The 22,242-nt window shown below is 41.4% G+C and overlaps 1 protein-coding gene and 1 long non-coding RNA gene across 2 annotated transcripts in view; one reads left to right on the forward strand and one right to left on the reverse strand.

Annotated features, from left to right (window-relative positions):
* Positions 1 to 22,242, reverse strand: part of LOC146008124 (uncharacterized) — a 204,980-nt gene that overhangs the window by 113,024 nt on the left and 69,714 nt on the right. Inside the window, exon 2 of the long non-coding RNA XR_014444462.1 lies at positions 4,067 to 4,155. This is a non-coding gene — a long non-coding RNA (uncharacterized LOC146008124). The remainder of the gene's footprint in view (positions 1 to 4,066; positions 4,156 to 22,242) is intronic.
* On the forward strand, positions 955 to 2,424 carry HOXB1 (homeobox B1). The gene is made up of 2 exons (XM_083145449.1): positions 955 to 1,549; positions 2,048 to 2,424. Exons 1-2 carry the CDS (start codon positions 955 to 957, stop codon positions 2,368 to 2,370), a joined length of 918 nt encoding a protein of 305 aa, XP_083001575.1. The 3' UTR covers positions 2,371 to 2,424.

The following is a 22,242-nucleotide window of genomic DNA, read 5'->3' on the forward strand; positions in this document are numbered from 1 at the left end:
TACCTGACGGTTTCCTTTTAGCTCAAGAACTGAGTGGGAGAGACTTATTTCCTAAAACTAGCCCCCCAACAAAGACCCTAGAGGAGTGGAGACACTTCGCTGCCACCAGTTCAGTGGGCTATTAGAGGACACTAGATTCATTCAAGATGAAGGATTATCTACAAATTGTTGGCTTTAGTGGCTAGACTGGTGTGTTTTGTGTGGGAAGACGACAAAACAGAAAACTGGATTTATATAGATTATAAACACATTCGTTGTCATCTTGCTGGCATGGCAGGAGATCATTGTCTGGCTGTGGTGAGCTCCTACTCACAGAATATTTAAATGACTCATCATTGTGAACTTTAAGTAGAGTTTAATTGATTACACTTTATTGCAGCTGTAAAATAACATTTCACACATTATCTGGATCTAAAAAAAGAAAAGGAAGAATAAAATAAACATTCAGAGCAATAAAATAAGCACAAAATAAAAAAAAGGAAATAAAGCAACAGATCATTCTAAACGTGCCAGATGGAGCTGCAGGGGGAGAAAAAAACCCTCTTTCGATTAAAACAAAGTTCTCATCCAATATGCCACATCTTTTTTCTTCTTTTTTGCTTGAGGTCTTTTAACACTTAAAAAGTCCTGAATAATTCCAAGTTTTCCTTTGGAGGCTCTGAAGAAAGATTCTGACGCTAACGTGTCGTAATCAGATTGATGGGCCGGGTTTGATTGAAGTTTCTTTGTCATGCAAATGTCACAGGGCATGATGGATGGGCTGAGATATCTGACAAGTTTTAGGAGGTCCTCAGCTATTGGTCCCCAGAGAATCACGTGTCTTTTCTGAGAGAGACAGAAGGGTTGAAGCCTAGCAATCCATGGATGGAAGTTTACAGCTTTGACATACTACCTAAAGGTTGTAGGGCAGGAGGAATCCCCCGAAACAGGTTGACCCTCCTCCATCACTGGCACATGGACAATACCAGAATGGGCTCCTTTTTGGACTATACAATTTGTAACCGTGGAACTAGTGCCTACTCACCCAGAGGGTACCACCACTTAGACCAAGGGGCACCATCCTTTTCAGCATGCCCAGGTACCAATGACATTTACAGCGGTGATGGACGTTTTGCAGTGGGAGGAACTGGTACAATCTCCAACCAGTTACCACAGCAGAGCCACGGCTACCACCATCACCCTGCAAGCACTAGTCTGGCATATACCAGCTCCATACCCAGTTATACATCACAGAATTGCAGCCAGGGATATGGGCACCAAGTGTACGTCAGCCAGGAAGCAGAAGGAGTTTATTTTCAACAACAGCCTTATTCCGCCAACACAGCTACTAACATTGGCTCATTGTCAGAAGGCTACTGTGGATCTGTGCCAGGGCCGGCTCATTACCACCAGCACCCGTATGGACAGGAGCATCAAGGCTTGGTACAGGGTTACCCCAGCCATTCTCCGCTGCTACATGATGACAAGGACCTCTCTTGCCAACCCGAGCAAGCGGCATCTAACCCCACGTTCGACTGGATGAAAGTAAAGCGGAATCCGCCTAAAACTTGTGAGTAGCAGCCTCTCATCCCTGGGTCAGTGCCCCAGCCTCAGATAGGCCTCAAGTTCACTAGTCATTGTAAGCGTGGGTGCAGATAATTATTGCCCCATCCATCTTTTTTTGAAGGCTCAAATCTGTTCCCTACACAAAATGTATATAATAAACCGATCACTTAGCACCTGTGTAGTAAATTCGGGCCTGAAGTTGTGGATTTTGTCTTTGTATATTTTATGATATATTTAAATTGTTTATTGGGCACCTCATGTAATACTATGATGCCTATTGTTCTCCAAACTTCAGCACTGCCTGCAGTCCCCTGAAATTGATCAATTGCAATTGATACACAGGAGCGACCGGTTCTCATTACCGGGCAATTTATTAAAGAAGACGCACTGAAGGCTACAATCGTGCCTCGCACACAACGATAATGCTGTACACCTAGTAGACTGTAATCTCATCGTTTTCTTGCTATTAATATCTAATGTTGCTTGTCTGTTGTCTCCACAGCCAAACCCGCGGATTATGGATTAACGTCTGCGCAAAACAGCATGAGGACCAACTTCACCACCAAGCAGCTGACCGAGCTGGAGAAAGAGTTTCATTTTAACAAGTATCTGACCCGGGCCAGGCGGGTGGAAATCGCGGCCACGCTGGAACTCAACGAGACTCAGGTGAAAATCTGGTTCCAGAATCGGAGGATGAAGCAGAAGAAAAGGGAGAAGGAAGGACTCAGCCAGGGTGTCAGTATGGGCTCATCAGCAAAGGAGAGCAGTGAGACCTCCGACCTCTGCTGCTCTACCTCTCCTGACACCTCTCCAAACTCTGTGTAGAGGAAAGCACCCGGACAGCCCCCACCTGGGAACAGATGATGTAAATAGTTTATTTTCTTCGGCAAATGCCTTATTTATATACAGAAAACTGTTTACAAAACAAAAACGTGCCCACTGAACAATAAGGAGCTGGTCGGCTCCTCTCAGGGAACCCCCCCCCCCTCCCCCTTTTTTAAGGGGAGCTGCATTTTTAGGTAGTTCTCATTAGGTCGCTGATCTGTTCACCTACTGTCTGTATATACGAGTCGTATCTATCATATAGGGTTGATGGTCACGTGTTCTCCTATGTTATTATTGCCAGCAGCACTCAATGCCTGTGTTTCTGCGCGGTTATATTTATAGTCACACACAGACACATTGGTATACTGTATATATGAGGATCGTTTTAACACGTGATGCCTTCCAAAAATAGTTTGCACTACACATTTTCGAACGCAGGTTTTATTAATAGATACAAATAATTGTAAAATTAGTGCCTGTAACCAATAAGGGTTGTGTCTGGAGCGAAACAATAACCCCGATTTTATCCTGATCTCTGGTATGTTTTAATATAGTATTTCCCTTAACAGTATCTGCTAAAATGCCTTCATGTTAGAATTTGCCGATATATATTATATATATATATATATATATATATATATATATATATATATATATATATAGAGAGAGAGTCGTGGGGAAGGCACTCCTGGTCAGGTAGCAACTGGCTCCGGTGCCTGTGCCAATGGCCACGAGTGGCCTGTAACGTAGCAGAGTGAGAGCACGCACCCACGGAGACTTGATAAATAAAAAGCAGGAACTCAGGTAACGATCGATCGTTACCTGAGTTCCTGCTTTTTATTTATCAAGTCTCCGTGGGTGCGTGCTCTCACTCTGCTATATATATATATATATATATATATATATATGGTCTTCCTAAAATTAGCTTCTGTTACTATATTTAAAAAAAACCCACACATTTGTGTTCCGCCTGTCATTACAATTCAATTTCAAATGTTATTTTTAAGTTCTATCTCTAGAAATAAATCTACCTCACTTTAGAACACGTTACTTTGATTTGTTGTATCCTGCCCACGGTTACACAGACCAGACATAATGTACACAGGGAAATACACAACAATTGGGATTTTCCGAACAATTAACCATTGGCAGTTGGGTAATTAGGTAAACTGACTCTCGTGCCTGCCCGCTTGTTTATAGAGTTGATTTATGGTTCTTTGCGATCATACCACTACTGGTTACATGAATGTTCTTGTAGATTATGGGTGAGATTTAATAGGATGAGAGATTCAGAAAGTGAGAGATTTGGGAAGAAATCTCCAGTTTTTTTAAAGCGGCAATCATTTACACTGCAAAATCAAACTGGTTTTGCAGTGTAAATGATTGCCGCTTTAAAAAAACTGGAGATTTCTTCCCAAATCTCTCACTTTCTGAATCTCTCATCCTATTAAATCTCACCCCATGTCAGTAGAGATCGTTGGTAAAAGTGGAAGTACAGTGGCAATACCCTTCTATTGGAAGACTAGGCCTAGGTCATAGCACCCGATTTTACAGAACAATAAATAAACCACGTTAACATTAGAACATTAGCTTCTGAGCCAACCTAAAGGAAGTCCTTGTGTTTCCGTGTCATCCTGAACACAACAAAAGCCTACACGATTACACATTTAAAAATGAAAAGGTTTGCAGGGAGTACCTCTCTGAACCTTTATTTCTATTCCGGTATTCACACCCTCGAAACAGGATGGGGTTCGGGTGCACTCAGACATCAAACACTCTTTCATCCTGTAAAGAAAGATTTGGAATTCAGGTTCCAGTTAGAATTATTCGTTTGATGGTGACAGAATATTATCATTGACTTTCATATGGCATAATGTACGGGGATGGCTACATAACATTCAGAAGACAGAGTGTGTATAATTAGTTTACCGATTAATAATGGAAGCTCTGACCATCCACTTTTGCTCACAATTCCGTTCAACATAGAGAAATGGTTAAATAAAATGTAAACAGAAGTTGCCTGGCAAGATCTTGACTGCTGCATTTTCTGATTATACAAGTTCATTTAAACACTGAACCAATAGGTCATCTACATCTGAATTGAAAAATACTCTCATAATTTCTAAATGTGTTTCATTCCTAATCTATAAAGTATGCTTGCTGAGATATTTCAATGACAGTGTGTCCTGTTGGTGACCTTTCTGCAGTCCTCCATGCTCCCCATGTTATTTTTTGTTCAGGTGCCCTTAGGATTCAGAGCTGACTAAAGTGCCCATTCTCTTCCTCTGGCCCACCTTGTTCTCAGTTTACTCTTTCCTGACAGCTTTATTTTAGCCCACTTTTTGGATGGGCTACTTTAATATTTACTCAAGCTGATGACTTGTCCCAGGATCTCCTCTCAGCAGTCTCGTTCTGCAAGTTCCTTCCCCCAGGCATAAGTTCACTAAAAGTTCAGTTAGAAATCAAAGCAACAGAGGCTAGTTTGGATGTCCCAGGACAGACCTGGGATGGACAGCAATTTAAGGTCATGTTAAGGTCTTCTACCCCTTCTGGGTCCCCAGTGACACTGCTCTCAACACTGTACACAGCAGTAATAGTTAAAACAGTATTTTCCTAGATAGAAAGTGATGTATAACACATTTTTTAGGGATACTTTAACTATTCATCCCCCAGAAAATCATGGATTTGACACAGCCTCAAATACTCAAAATATTTAACCGACAGCTATTATACAGTTTAAGTCATCACTTACCCATGTGTGGGTAAAAAGGAATAATACATATCCCATTAACTAAAACTTGTTTAACCTTACCTCAAAACTGGTCAGCCACATGAAGCTTGTTCACCTATTGCAGTCTCACACAGCTAATGTAATACTTTACTACTAGACATGCACATGGCTATGTGTACACAGTGGTTTTCTGCAGTTTCTTTTAATAATTATTTTTTTATTGCAAAATTATTATTTATGTAGGAGACAATCATGGAACATTCTGCAGCTAGCTAAAAGTTAGCAAACAGTAAATTGTATAATGTCATACTCTGAAAAACAAGTAGTAGACTTGAGATCAACTATTGCAACCTTGCCTTTAAGCTGGATACACACGTAAATATTTATATGTCCAATCTGTCCAAGTGGAACACAAGTCTGGTAATGTATGGGAGCATATGAAAATAAACCATTTGCTCCCAAACACTGGAAACAGACATGGTCATTCAGACAAATTGGTTAAATCAATTTGATTTAACAAATTGATATAAACAATAATTTTTGTCTATTTTCCAGCATTTGGGAGTGAATGATTGATTGTAATTTGCTCATATACATTACCATATTTGTGTTGCCACCAGGCAGATTGGACAAATAAATCTGTAGGGATGTACCCAGGTTTAGAGTTAGTTATGTGGGTATCCTAATGATAGCTAGTGTCTAGATTGACTCCATTTAATTAGCATGCATTAATCTACAGGTACAAAAGGTCAACAGATGATAGGCCGACATGACCATGGGTGGAAACACAATTGGTTGACACATTTGTATGAGTGATTTACATGTTTTCCTAGCATTTGCTTGATTTACTCTTTATGTGGACTAGGATTGGGAATAGTAACCTATGCAGCAGAACAAGCCACCTTGCCCCGAGTGCGGCGAGTGCAGACAGCGTGTGAGGATATACGTTTCTTCTGATGGAGGTTATATATTTCCAAATATACAAGATTTGACCCCAAAACATTACAGAAAAAAAAACTTCTGTCAACCATTGTCATGTCCAGCTTGTGACACTAGCCACCTTTTTGTACCTGTCAACCTATTTATTGTCGATCATTTGGTGTCAACCTATTTACTATCAATCTAAATACTGTACATCTTTTATTACACAAACTGGTCCTCGAGATCTACCAACGGTCCATGTTTTCCAAATCACCTAGCTGGTGCACAGCTGTAGTAATTACTAACTGTCACATTTTCAAACATGCTGCAGTCATTCATACTATAGAAGTGCCTGAAAAACACAAACTGTTGGTAGATGTTGACAAGTTTGGCCACCCCTGTTCTATACCATAACCGTTATGTATGTGTGGTGGATAGGTTTGAGCTTCTGTTTGTCCACAAATTTATCATTGGCATCCACCAATACCGGTTTTGTCTATTATGTTCACCATAAATAATATGATTTGGTCATGAACTACCAACCCATAGCACCCCTACAAGTGCCCTGTAGGTGTTGGTACCCAGATTGTGAATCACTGCTTTTAATATTCAGGATATACTGTACATTTATTGTGTCTATTTTGTGCAACACAGATCTAGTTCACATGAAAGCTTTTTCAATTTCTATTTTAATTTCCTGAAACTATCTATGCATTTAATAGGTACATCTAAAAAAGGCACTTGCAGATGATAAAGAACATGTAAACACTGAGATATTCTCTTGTTAGTCTGAGAGAATAACATTTTTTGGTACTTGTTTCCTAGCACAGCGCCCATTGCATACCATACTTAGTGGTGTGTGATGCGTGCAATGCGATATTCATGTTAAATTAACAGGAGTGCTTGTACAATGAAATATCGCATAGCATTGCATGCCAGCAAATGGCATGCGATGCGATGTGATTTTTAATTGTACAAGCACCCTGATGGGTGCTTACAATGTTAAATGCACCCTCATTGTCAACGCCACCCCCACTATCAACGCCTACCCGAAGCGTGGCGAGCAGAGCAAGGGGCGGCGGTAGGCATCCTCCGACCTTTTCATACCCCCACTATCCACGTTGGTGTGGAGTTGATTTCATATAGTGTGGCGAGCGCAGCGAGCCACGGAGCCCGAAGCGTGGCGAGTGCAGCGCGCCCCGTGAGGGGACGCGTAATACGAGCCCGACGCGTGGTGAGTGCAGCGAGCCCCGTGAGGGGACGCGGAATACATGTAAAGTAATCCGTGTGCGCTCGCCATGCTTCGGGCTCGCTGCGCTCGCCACAGTATCTACATTCAACTCCACGCCGACGTGGATAGTGGGGGTATGAAAAGGTCGGAGGACGCGTACCGCCGCCGCTCGCCACGCTTCGGGTTGGCGTTGATAGTGGGGGTGGCGTTGCCAATAGGGGTGCATTTAAAGCACCCATCAGGGTGCTTGTACAATTAAAAATTAAATCGCATTGCATCGCATGCCGCTATAGTGCATGCGATGCGATTGTATAAGATGTAGTACAATCAGAATCGTGGGCGTCGTGCAAGGAAACAAGTACCCATTTTTTAAATCCCAATCAGCCTTCTCTCTTCACAACCTCACCGGCTAGTTAGTGCTCACGTGACAAAGATTGTGAATAAATAAAAAAAGCAACATTGCAGGAGGTTTCTATCCTCTTTCCCCAAAATCATCTTATGTAAGGACACACGTTGATTTTAAATCTGTTCTTATGGCCCCTTGACTGAATAAAATACTAGTTAAAAGCCTGTCAGAATGACGGCTTCTGCAATTTTATTTCACTTTAAGCTGTGTCAGTTTTAGCCCACAAACTCTCCACCCTATCCCCAGTCCCTATCTGCTTCTACCTCCAATCTATCTTCGCAGCTCCCTCTCTACATATCCAGAAGTTTGAAACAGATCAGTGTCCTTGCAAAAATTGCTTTTATTAATTTTGTCCGTTGAGTGACCTCTACTGATCAGTGATCATAGACGTGAGGAATAGTTAGCATTATATATATATATAGATATTATTTGGGAGCCAATAACAATATAATACTAAACTTTATTGCATATTGACACTAGGTATGAACTGATAAAAGGTTGAGCGGTACTCTTTACTTAGAAGGGCGCCCATCTCGGCCATCTCGGGCATTGAATGCACTAAAAAATCAGGTGCGATGCGACAGACGAGATGCCCGAGATTTCCCATAGGGAACAATGTTAAATGTCTCAATTGACCCGATTTTCCTGTTCAATGCCTCAATTGACCCAATTTTTCCATAGGAAACAATGTTAAATGGGCCACAGAGGCCAAATAGGCACCCTGAAGTGAATAATGGCCACCCGAATTGTTAACGCCACCCCACGATCAACGTCAACCCGAAGCGTGGCGAGCGCAGCGAGCCCGCGAGGGGCGGCGGTACGCATCCTACGACCTTTTCATACCCCCACTATCCACGTCGGCGTGGAGTTGAGAATAGAAAGTGTGGCGAGCGCAGCGAGCCACCGAGCCCGAAGCGTGGCGAGCGCAGCGAGCCCTGCGAGGGGACGCGGATACCTTCACAGGTATCCGCGTCCCCTCGCGGGCTTCACAGCTGTCCGCATACCCTCGTGGGGCTCGCTGCGCTCGCCACACTTTCTATTCTCAACTCCACGCCGACGTGGATAGTGGGGGTATGAAAAGGTCGTAGGACGCGTACCGCCGCCGCTCGCCACGCATCGGGTTGACGTTGATCGTGGGGTGGCGTTAACAATTCGGGTGGCCATTATACACTTCAGGGTGCCTGTTTGGCCTCTGTGGCCCATTTAACATTGTTTCCTATGGAAAAATCGGGTCAATTGAGGCATTGAACAGGAAAATTGGGTCAATTGAGACATTTAACATTGTTCCCTATGGGAAATCTCGGGCATCTCGTCGGTTGATCGCACCTGATTTTTTAGTGCATTCAATGCCCAAGATTTTTTACTAACGATGCCCACGATCAAAATCGTGGGCGCCCTTCTAAGTAAAGAGTACCGGTTGAGCATTGCAGATAAATTGATCCCCTCTCATATTCTTCCATGTAGAGCCTCACAAAGGATCACATCTTAGCTTTGGCCAATCATATTGAGCTTACGAGCCCTGTATTAATTGTGCCTCTGCATGGATTTTCCACAAATTTGTAGAGATTTATTTGCAAAGTCAGGACCTCTGAATTGATAATGTACCCCTGACCTTACAAGAGACCTGATTTTTTTAAACCCCATGTACCCCACCAATTATATCTAGGTGCCTTTTGATTCCAGAAACATCTTCCTTGCCTCTGGAATTTATCTCCACATTGATTAAAACATCTTATGAAGTCACGTTAGAGACTAAATGCGTTTTCTTCTACATTTCAATGCAGAATCTCTCTATGTATAAGAGCACAAATTGAAAATTAAATTGTAACTGTAAAATGACACCAAGGACTTTTTATAACACATGGACTTCTGATGTGCATGTCTGAATCAAATATTGAGGTTTATAATTCAAGGCTATCCAAGTCTAATTAGTATACCTAGTACAGGGCGCCAATCCACAAATTTTCATTTGTGATCTCCTCCAATTGGGAACTTTGTGGATAAGGCAGCCAAAAGGTGTTACACTAAAATCTAGCGCAAGAAGGGGTTTTGTGTATATTATATTTATCCATGTTTAGATGGCATTAGCTATCAGAGATTCTTCAGCATTTGTTAAATTGGAGCACAGCACCATTTTCATTTAGGTATTTAGCGGAACACTGATTTTCTGAAGTATACATCTATGACATCTCTTGCATTACATGATTCTGCTACTTAAATATAAGATATTCATACAGGAACAGCTATTGTCAAGCATTTCCTTATGTAAAGCCTGCAACGAATGTTTAGTTATACTGATATTTCATAAGATGTAGGGGTAGCACATGGCTGTCTTTTTTACTGGACCTTTTGGTCAAGATTCTGGAATGTAAGATGTTTTACCCCTGTAGGTATATGATTGAGTTAGGATCAGTGGACCAGTATCAGTGGCGGTGGTTGTGGCTGGAATGGTGGGGGGCAGTAATGAATAACTGGGGTCATGCTGTTCTAAGGGTTCCAGCCTCACCTTGGCCAGCCATTGCTCTTTATAGACCTGAGGATTGTACAACATTACCAGATTGCATTGACAATCCAAAAATCACATTATTTTTAGAATACATTATATTAACTGATGGTATACGCCATATACTAATATACTACAAGGGAATACAGAGAGAATCAGGTAATTACTACTGAAGAGAGGACTGTTGACATCTAACTTCAATTGTTTGAGGTTCCTGACCACCTTGCCCTTTCTTATCAGTTGTGAACTAGCAAGACACAAGGCCTTGCCTATTAAGGCCAGAGGTTATCAGTGTGTAAATAGCCAGACTGTAGAGACATGATGGAGTGAGAGCAGATAGGTTATCGTATATGGACATGTTTTAAGATATCATACTATCTGAATCTATTACACCTGAATGAACACAGGTAAAGGTGCAGTTGTGAACTAATGAACACTGAAATGTGATATAGCAATGTTTAAGTTAAAGCTTTCCACTTTCCTATGGTGCATACACATTTTTGATAGCGTGTATGCTAGGTTATCTCTAGAGATAGATAAGGTGAAGTGCTCGGAGGTGATCAAATTTGCAGCTATTTCATAAGATAACATTTAGAACTAGAGTCACTAGGAAGCTCACAAAACGAGAAGTTAGGATGCAGTCATTTATAGGTATTCTGCTTTCAGATGGATCTTTTGTACAAGGGATATGGCTGTTGCAAGTGTGCATAGATGCATATGGATCATTGGGTAATCCCTTATTAGGTAAAAAATGAATAGGTATTATATGGTCAACGTGGCATAGGCCCACAGGGTCAAAAGGTCGACGGGGTCATAAAGTTGACATGGAAATTGTAGACAGGTGAAAAGGTTGAGAGGTACAAATGGTTGACAGTGAAAAGGTCAACATGGAAACAGTTGACACAAGGTATTTTTTTTGTGTGCCATTTAACATTTTAAGCCACATCACCCTAATTAGCGTACTGCGTCTCCTCCCAAAGCCATGTTGCTCTCGGTACAGGTTAATGTTCTCAGTCATAATCCATATCAGCTACCACCCCAGCTGCTACCCCTCTGCTAATAGAGGAAATAGCCATCCACCCGGCACCTGCGCAATGGATCTGGCAGCCCATAGAAGCCGGATTGGGCTGCAAGATAGCACAGGAAGTCAGCCCTATACTTATTGCAGCCTAGACTGGCAGAACCGGAGGGAGGGAACACCTTCCGGTGGGACTGCTTTGTGTGTCCAGTACCGGTGAGTAGGACTTCCAAGATTGAAGGGTATTGCCTGTAATGAAGGTTAATACATCGGGCAGCTTCGCATTCCCCATAGAAACCTATGGGGGATGCGGCCGGCGGCGCTGCAGGGAGGATCGCAGCAGGGATCGGAGATTCCTGCTGCGGTCCCCCTATCATACATTTAGGGGATACTTAATATTTGCGGCTAAACTGGGATTTAGCTGCAAATATAGTTTGATAAATGAGCCCCTCAGTCCTGTTGTTTCCACTTTAAAAAATATTTCCAGGATAGACCATTTCTCACCCAGGATGCTCATTCACTCACTATTCAGTTCCAGATTGGACTACAGTAATCTCCTCTTTTCTGGCCTTCTTGACAAGTACAATCCACTCCAAGATTTTGCCCTTATCACTGGAATTATCTACCTCTCCCTGTCAGACTCTTCACATCCCTACAAAAACTTTCAACAGTCTCTCAAGACTCACTTCTTCATTAAACCCAGCCATCTCTCAACCTTACATTCTGTTTATGCTCACTTCTACCCTTTCTGTATCACTCCTGTCTGTCTGCCCTTTCCCTTTAAAATGTAAACTCTCACAAGCAGGGCCTTCTCTCCTCATGTTTTTCTTAGAATATATATATATATATATATATATATATATATATTTCTGCCACACCAATAATTTACTTCAGTGTCATGTCCCCTTATGCAACTGTCTTTATTTACCATGTACTTGTGTTAAATTGCTTTGTACTGAAATATGTTATTTAACTGTCTGTTTTTGCTGATTTATGTATTGTTAAGGTCCATACACACTGGGCGATTATGCCCAGCGATGATCACGATCATCGCTGGGGGGAAAGCCGCTCAGTGCATATACACTGAGCCACTTCCCCCCCTGCCCGGCAAGGTCAGCGGGGGGAGGATGGCTTTGCATAGCTCAGCGCTATGCAAAGCCGTCCTCAAAGCCACTCATCTGCTGGTAATACCAGCAAATAAGCGGCTTTCCTGGCAATGATGCGGGAGCGAGCAGCAGTGCTCGCCGCTCATTGTCGGGCCATACACACTGGGTGGCTTTGAGCTGAAAGCCGCTCAAACTTGCTGTTTTGAGCGGCTTTCAGCTCAAAGTCGCCCAGTGTGTATGAGCCTTTAAGCGCTGTGAAATGCTTGTGGCACCATAAAAATAAACAATAATAATAATAACAACCTGCATTTGTGTTTTAATCTAAATAAAGCACATACAAAAGGAAACAAAAAGACATATTAAATGTTGCAGTGTTTACCCCATGTCTAATTGCCAGCTAAAGCCCTGCAGTGTGGTAAAATACTGTGACAATTAAATAGCCTTTCTGCTCTGCCCAAAATACTGGATTACCCATTAATTCCGTGTAAACAGTGTAATATATTGGTTTTCCCCAGGTGTACTACCTTCATTTTGCCATTTTCTTGCAGACTTTTCCTCTCAGCTGCAAAGTTCAGTAAACCATCAGAGATATATGTGCGGGATAGTCTCCGCTGATTGAATAGGCCCATCTGCAGTATTTAGCCATTGGGTTAACCCTGTGGCTAATTGAATTTCCCCAAAACAGTTATTGGCCTATGCTAATTTACAAACATTGTGTTACAATTTTCACAAATACATATGGTAGGGTTAATACTGAACCATCGATTTGTATTCAGATGCACAAAAAAAGCTTACAATCTATATTCCCTACCACATGTACATGTACACACAGACATTCTAGGGTTAATTTTTGTTGGAAGCCAATTAACCTATCTGTATATTTTTGGATTGTGGGAGGAAACCGAAGTACCCGGAGTAAACCCACGCAAGCACGGGGAGAATATACAAACTCTGCACAGTTAGAGCCATGGTGGGGATCGAACCCATGATCTCAACGCTGTGAGGCAGTAATGCTAACCATTACACCATCCGTACTGCCCAAATAATGGCATTGTTATAGCTAGTCTTTGCATTGAGGATAGATGGGAAATATACCTACGTTTGTGCGAATAATTACCAAATAAAAGAATATATTAGAGTAATACAAAAACATTACAAAAAGAAAGCTCATTTGTGTTTCAGAAAACTTGCTCCTAATGTGTGTGTGCCATTGTAGCATCACTACTTGAAATGGATGACCTAATGTAATGGCTTTTGTCCAATTCACACCATTTTTAGAGTAAGGACTCATATACACATGTTTACAATAGTTAATGATGTCGTCATTCTCTCCGAAAGGTTAATACCAAGTCCTGCAAGCATTACTACTTGCATTGTACACAAATGAGCTTTTATTGGCACTATGGCAGTGTTTTCAGTCAGACATCAAGAGACACAGATTTATTGAAATGGGATAAGTGATGGCTGCTTTGAAGTAAACAATTATATAACCTGTGTATTGATTGTTTTATAACCTTTGTGACTAATATGGATTTAAATGGTGATTTCTAGAAGTTTCTGTTCTTAAATAGCAAACACTATTAACTCAAAGCTTGTGTAGGACAGCAGGTAATTGGAGCATTCAACATCTAGATGCTGGCATTCCATTACCATATCCAACTGCAAGCTGTATGTGTACACAGCAGTCAGTAGACTGGACTTGATTTAGACCTGCTTTGCGAATTCGTATGGTGACCGATTATCGATAGACTGCACATGCATATGGGTCACAGTAGGTATGCGCGAGGCCTCCTTGCAATGAAATCCTACTAATGTTTTGTTTGGTGGCCTTGAAAATAAGGTGATTAACAGGACGCTGGTGTTTGGGGGTGGTAATTGACCGTTTTATTGGAGTGCCAGAAAAATGGAAACATGCCTAGGGAAAACATAGGCGTGCCCAAGCATTGTACGAGTGTGTGAGGCCAGCTCTCACCTCGATCAGGCTGATTCCATCGCAGCCACCGACTAAGTCCAGAGCTTTAGCAGGCTGCACACAGTGGGAAATCATTCAATGGTGACAGAGCTGTGAGTTGATATGTAGCTTTTCGCTGGGCTGCAACATGCACCAATGCAGAAACCATAATCTATAGCAGACATTAATTTACTTATTTTAAGTTATTTATCTAGTGCATAAACATTCCACATCACTTTAATGTAGTTTAAATAATGTTTCTACCTTTGTAGTAAATGTAGAATTACATACCTAGATTATCCAAAATCAACAATTAAATAAATTCTCTTTTATAGAATGAAATGAGAGGAACGTATATTGGGAAAAAATAAAATTCTATTTTTATCTGACAATCAAAGCTATAAAGGGAAGGGGGAGCTTAAAGCGAATAAGATGCCTGCCTTCCTGCATATAGTCTTAAGGCCCACATCCACTAGGGCAAGATATTGCACACGGTATCCTGCCAACTCACCTGGCAGTTCCGGGGGGCTGGATCGCATATGATATATTGTACGCAGGCCCTTTGCATACAATGTATCTTATGAGATCCTAGTAGGGGAAATGGGCTGCGACAAATATTTATGGCAGCCCGTAGGATCTGCAGCTGCAATGTGAGGTGCACGGTAACGCGCCTCACATCACAATCGCAGGTAAATTACATGTAACGTGTCACTTTTAATGTGATCCATCGTAGCAATGTGACAGAATTGCATAAAGAGTGGCCAAATCACACTAGTGTATGTGACCTTAATCGATATGATGCAGTTGAGACACAATCACCTGACAACTTTAACAAACTTGTTATTTAATGATATTTAAATCACTTAAGTGAATTGCACATGAAGCCTGGCAACAGAATGTATGTTTTTCTTTAGTACCAATAAACAAATGCAATGTGTGAACAAATGTTACAGATATTCCAATCGTATGAATGCTTCCATAGTATTGAAAATAACACTACTGGTGCCCAGAGTTGCATTAGCAAGAGAAGATATACTGACTGTCTATATCTTCCCTTTAATCCGAGACACATGATTTATACAAGCTCGGTGCTTGGCTAATTCAAGTCTCCTTTTTAAGGTATCCGGTGAATAGGTTGAGAGTCAATAAGTCAAAACCATATGGTGAGCATACACATGGTTGACATAGAGAAAAGGTTGACATAGAGAAAGGTCTTTTTACATGGACACTGATTGGGAACTGAAGCATGGCAAGCGAATGGGATGCCGTGCAGTAATTTGGAGTCCACATGATGAAACGTACAAACTGACACCAAACTTATGATGCATGTTGACCTTTTGGGGTCTACCAATTGAATGTCGATCTAGATATTGTAGACCCTTTATACCATAACCCAGTTTAAATGGTTTTACTCAGCCAAAACACCTGTGTAAATCATAGGTTTCCCTGATTAAAGAAATATTATGGTAAGTTTATCTATATCAGTCCTTCTCAAACACAATAACAGTTCAGATTTTAAGGAAATACATGCTTGAAAACAAATGGTTAAATAAAATGATTGTGGTACTATGAAAAAAACAACAGATATCCTTAAAACCTGGACTGCTAAGCCTCATACATTATAAGCAATATTAGAAATTATATTGCTCATTTTGGCTCTTCTGAGGGATATGACGTGTAATATTGCTTAGCGTGTATACTGAAAATTGTTAACAATGATCAACTGTATATGCAGGTTAATTTGACTATCACCAAATACTACATGAAAGGATCAGGGACCCAATGATTTTACTGAACTATACGGTTAACGATATCAGTGTGTATGCACTATATATAATTTGCTGGGAGTTCAGCAAGTTCAGACAATATCACTTATGGAGCAAATTATCTAGTGCATCTAGTTCTCTCCCATACCCCTTGATTAGGTTTTTCATTTATGAGTAGCCCCTCCTCTCAATTTGAAATATCCACAGTACTTACGAGTGGAGTGGTAGTCAGCGGTATGTGTGTCCTTCAACTAAGGAGTAGTGTGCAGTCAGGAATTAGGTCCTTCTGTCTCTGAGGTACCACTAACGCCTGTAGAATTAATGCCGCTGCTTCCTCCACCCATATCAGTGTGGGGCAGATGAATGCTGATGTCTGAGGGGAGTGCGGGTAGCTCCCAGTGGACTGCTGGTTGGGCAAAAGCACAAGGAGATGCTGATGAGGCTGCAGACGGCACCGAAAGTGTAGTGAAGTCAGCAATGGGAGACTTCTTCCACCATCAGGAGACTTCTTGTTTTTCTTACACCATTACCAATATTATTTTCAAGTGCCCCCAACCGGTCTGCAGAGTACCCCCAGGAGTACTAATACCCCAGGTTGGGATCCACTGATCTAGTCTGTACCAGGCCTTAGTGTGTCTTAAGGACTGAGTTTAAGAAGCACTGGTCTATAACAATATGCTTTTCTTATGTATCTCTGAAAAGATAGACCCATCAATTATTTGTAAAACATCACATAACATCATTGGTTATGTTCTTGCTTATGTGATTCTCTTTTGTGTTAATTCACCCATGTGTATTGCTCATTACTTTTGACATAGACTTAAAAAAGTGCAGTATAAGTAGAACCTAAGTGAACTAACCACAAAGATCTGCCAATACTATAAATTCAGTCCAAGCTACTGTAGAACAGAAACCTTTCTGAAGCTCAACACAGCTCACAATGAAGTTACTAACTAAGTGATATTAATTCCAAGTTCTAGATCTGTCACAGGCTGGTCATTCCTCTTCTGCCGTGCTCAATAAAAAGCCAATTAAAAAAAGTAAATTAAACTGCACAGAGTCTCAGGAAGAAGTAAGCGGGAAAAGGCTGAATAAAACAAAGGATGCAACAAAATCTCATAGTGGAGAGCAATTGAACCTGCAACAGATAAAAAGAGAGTGCTAGGACTGACAGATAGAGCCAAAGGCAACTAGCTGGAGTCCTGAAAGTAACAAGGAAACAAAAAGGCACATTGACGTCTATAATACGAAGTTCTGCTAAAAACATACAGTAGGACCAAAATGGAAAGAAAACATCATGGCGTAAGATACCTAATTACGTTACAAAATGGTACTTGTTTCCTAGCACGGTGCCCCCAATTTTGATTGTATTATATCTTATACAATCACATCGCATCGCTTGCAATATAGCGGCATGCGATGTGATTTGTAATTGGACAAGCACCCTGATGGGTGCTTTTAATGTTAAATGCACCCCCATTGGCAACGCCACCCCCACTATCAACGCCAACCCAAAGCGCGGAGAGCGCTGCAAGCCCGCGAGGGGTGGCGGTACGCACCCTCCGACCTTTTTCATACCCCCACTATCCACGTTGGCGTGGAGTTGATTTCAGAAAGTGTGGCGAGTTCAGCGAGCCACTGAGCCCGAAGCATGGCGAGCGCAGCAAACCCCGCGAGGGGACACGGATTACTTTACATGTATTGCGCGTCCCCACGCCACGCTTCGGGCTGGTATTCCACGTCCCCTCGCGGGGCTCGCCACACTATCTAAAATCAACTCCATGCCTACGTGGATAGTGGGGGTAAGAAAAGGTCGGAGGACACATACCGTCGCCGCTCGCCACGCTTCGGGTTGGCATTGATAGTGGGGGTGGCGTTGACAATGGGGGTGCCTTTAACATTGTAAGCACCCATCAGGGTGCTTGTACAATTAAAGATCACATTGCATCGCATGCCATTTGCTGTCATGCAATGCTATGCAATATTTCATTGTACATGCACTCCTGTTAATTTAGCATGAATATCGCATCGCACACATCGCATACCACTAAGTATGCTATGCGATGGGTGCCGTGCTAGAAAACAAGTACCCAAAATAATCTAAAAATGAGAACAGGGTCAAATGAAATGTAGTAGAACACTGGACCAGCCATGCGTTCCTGCATAAATTATGAGCCAGCTACATGCCCAAGCTCATATTATGTACCAGGCATGTTCCTATATACTCTATATTATTTTAAAAAAAGAATTTCAGGGAGATTGTGAAAGGAACACCTATAAGCGCAGATGTGTACTGCTACATCTGAGAGGCATGTAATAAAAATGAATTACGCCCCATACACATTAGAGGATATTGTGAAAGATATCACTCAGAAAGCGGCTTCTGAGCAATATCTTTCACAATACTGTTTAGTTTGCACACTCAATATTATAAAGATGCGTGTTCCTGTATGTTCAGTGGGTCCAAGTGACATCACTGAATGATATTGTACAGGTATGTTCCTATATGCTCTATATTATTTTTAAAAAAGAATTTCGTTCAGTGTGTATGCACAATAACGGGACCTGTAGACGATATTCATAATTATATTTGTTGCAGTCCCTATCGTCCAGTGTGTATGGGGCGTTACATCCAAAAGTAAATAAGCCTTAAAGCCGATAGTAAGATCTAATTGTTAATGAAAAGATACTGAAACCTTAAAGAAGTATGTAACCATAGGAATCACTGTGCATTATACCGGTGCAGGGAAATGGCACTGAAGATGCCATTGGAATGTATCTATATCTATGATTTATTTTTTTCAAAAGAGTATAACAGCTACATAATCCGAGTGTAGTGAGGGAGATTAATAGATTCTTCAGGGAGTCAGGGAGATTATTGCTATTTCAGGAGGTCTCCCTGACCATGAGGAAAAGTTGGCAAGTATGATATACTCCTAAAAACATATTATTTAAAAGCTCTGCTCTGTTATCACAACAAAATTTATGTTGCAGTTATTTTCCTATACACATATCATGAGCCTGCCATGTTCCTATTGATTATATAATCCCACAAAATGTATGTGTTGCAGAAGCATAGTGAGAGCTGCAACTGTCAGTGGAAATCATTGATGACATTGCATCATTTGCGGTTCCATGTAATGTGTACCCCCAGTTTAAAGGTGTCAATTCAATAAGGCCACAACTAAGTTGCACTGCCGAGTAGGTGTAACTGTATGCCTTACATACAGTTACAGTACCAACAATCTTGAACATTTTTGTTTGCAGACTCACATTGGTAAATCATTTGGCCAATAACCGTGACCTCAGTTAGGTGCAGGCATCAGACAGCTAAAGATGTGTACACAATACAGAGGCCAGTGTTCAATGAGAAAAATTTGCCGTGTTTTATGGCGAGTTTGTGCTTTTCTCGCGTTGGACGGAGACTTTTGCTCTCAAAAAGCGAGCAACCCTATTCAATGTGCACTTCTCGCCGTCTTTCTGAGTGATTTTCGCCGTGTCTTTTTTTTTGTTTTAATTTTGGTGTAAAAAAAACACAGGAATTTTATTCTGAGAAGGGGCATGCTATTTTTATTCATGTGCTTATAGCACATGAATATATATTTTAATTTAAAAAAAATATATATTTTGTTTTTTTACACTGAGCAGCCAGCAGGGGGCCGGGAGCCGAGCCGCTCATTAGATATTTATATATTCACTGCACCCGATCATTACATATGCATGATCGGGTGCAGTGAATACCCGGCCCCCTGTTGGCTCTCCCGGAGGGGCAGCCTGTGCTGCCTGGGTCCCGGGGAGCCCACCTCCCCCCCACATACGTTCTGGGGCAGGCAGGGAGACTTCAATCTCCCTGCCTGCCACCGTCCCACGGCTCCCTGCCGCAGACACTCGTCTGCTGCAGGGGTTAAGATTCGCCGCGAGGGGCTACTCGCCCCTCCGACATTGAATACGGAGAGAGCGAGTGGCAGCCAGCCCTCCGGAACACAGCGAGTGTGCAGCGAATCCTAAACAGGATTCGCTGCACACGGTGATATTTCTCATTGAATACTGCCCAGAATGAGGATGACAGAGGATATTGCTGGAGAGCCATGCTGCAGGATGCGGTATTGCCCCTGCTCCCCCTCACCTCTACCATTGCTCATCACGCCCAGCATTGGTAAAAATATCTGCTGGGCTCCCCTTGCTGCCTGTATCCTGCTGGGTACACATCATAAACAGCTTAAATTGATTGTATCCATATGCGTGAAGTAGATTAGTCAGATATTGGAGCAATTTTTAGTGAGCCAAAAATAATGGTCTGACAATTAGTTCTATCAAAACACAGATTTTTTTTTACTTTATTGCATTTCTGCTTGTTTAGAAATCTGTATCTTTAATTACAGTTCTTGGAGGATGCAATATTTGTATCAAAAGACTTTATTCAATTATTTTCTTTACTCTACTGTGGAACATGATTCATACTCTTAATTTCTGTCTTAAATAGAGACTTCAAGTGTCACATGTTCTGAATGACATTGGGAAGCAAATGAGGCATATAGAGGATACATTCATATATATTAATTAAAACTCTAATACAGCTCTCTTTATCACATTCATTTCCTTGTTCTTTTCCCAAACTGTCAGTAGACTATGTGAACACTTTACCATGAGTTATAAATTCTTGTTAGATAACACATTAGTGTATGGCTCACGATTCATAATTAACAAGGAAAATATACCTGTCTGTACGACAGATAGAACCCGACTTTTAAATTGTTTATATTATTTACATCCTATTTATAGCGGCACCAATTCTAAAATTAACAGGGGTAATTATTTTTGTAATAACATATAGATAAAAGTATATATATATGACTTTTCACCCTATTCTGTTGTTTAATTCCTTTTCCTACTTAAACCGATCTAAGCTAAAATGTGTAAATGAGACCCTATAGTTTTATGATAAAGTTTTTTTGTGGAAAAAAGCTTGCGGAATGAATTACATATGCAGGTAAATATATTGGTTTTAATAAATCATTTGAGGCACGAAGTACTGACCTCAATGTATTTACCAGAAAACAAAACCCAATATTCATATTGTGAGTGATATAATCTATATGTGTGCAAATCATGGGAATCATAGGGGTGTATTTTATGTGTTAAGGAATTTAAACATTCATTTGCCTTTGGGATTCCTTACATTTTATACGTCTACATAAGAAGCTAAACCACTTTAAAGTGGGCCTGTCAATAAATTTCTAAATACATGGATTTGATGTCTTATATAATATGCTTATATCAAAGTTAATTAACATTTTTTTGAGTTTACCTCTAATACTACACTACCAAATATTAATGAAACAGTATCAGTATCAAAACCTGTATACACAACTATATTTCTCTGTTCAAGTACGTAATGTGTCAGCATTTTATATAGGTGGGATTTGTAAAAAATGATGTGTAAACTACAGGTTTTAATATAATTTTATATCCATTAGTCTGGTTTCTTTTTGGCTAGCCAAAAATATTGGATTTTCCCTATTCTATTGCGGCCATTCTTGGATGGTTTTTGCACCTACAGTATGCATTTTCTTGTTTGTAAAAAATGGAAACTGCATCAGCAGAAATTTGTGTAAAGTGTCCGCAACTAAAACACATGGATTAATGAGTTATTTCGCTGATCCAAGCATAGGCGCAGATTCTGTGAGTGCTTGAGCACCCACGGAAATTCATGGGCACCCACTGGCGGCCAACCCGAGTCCCGTTGGCCGCTGCAGCACTGCTGAATATTTAGCTGTTAAAAAAAAAAACATACCCACCGCCGCGGCCGCCCTACTATAGGACATTTCCACCCTTTATCAGTCCACGCCCCACGCACACTTACGCGCCCTGTGTCACGCTCCCGCCTGACGCCATCGCCGATGCCAACCATCTCCCCCTCCTCCATGCGCCATTGTGCAGGACAGGTAGGCACTGGACGCCAAACACCTCCCCCTCCCTCTCCTCCACGCACCATTGTGCAGAACAGGTAGGCACTGGACGCCAACCACCTCCCTCTCCTACGCGCGCAGTTGTGCTGGACAGGTAAGCAGTGTCACTGAGGCTGGTGCATGTGCTAATAGGATGGATGATGCAGCAGTTGGCATAAAATCAGTGTCCAGTCTGACTTGGAAGATACTCTAACTCAAATTAAATGTATGATATATGGCATTCACAAAAGGGAGTAAATGTGGCTTCCGTGGTTTTGCAGATTAATGTGT

This window comes from Crinia signifera, chromosome 6 (assembly GCF_055691185.1).
Source record: "Crinia signifera chromosome 6, ASM5569118v1, whole genome shotgun sequence".
In the NCBI taxonomy this organism is placed as follows: domain Eukaryota; kingdom Metazoa; phylum Chordata; class Amphibia; order Anura; family Myobatrachidae; genus Crinia; species Crinia signifera.

Bases quoted from the DNA above. Each gene is read 5' to 3' on its own strand.
- HOXB1 (XM_083145449.1), top strand. From the start codon at position 955: ATGGACAATACCAGAATGGGCTCCTTTTTGGACTATACAATTTGTAAC. The intron at 1,550-2,047 runs GTGAGTAGCAGC...TTGTCTCCACAG, and splicing joins GCGGAATCCGCCTAAAACTT to CCAAACCCGCGGATTATGGA.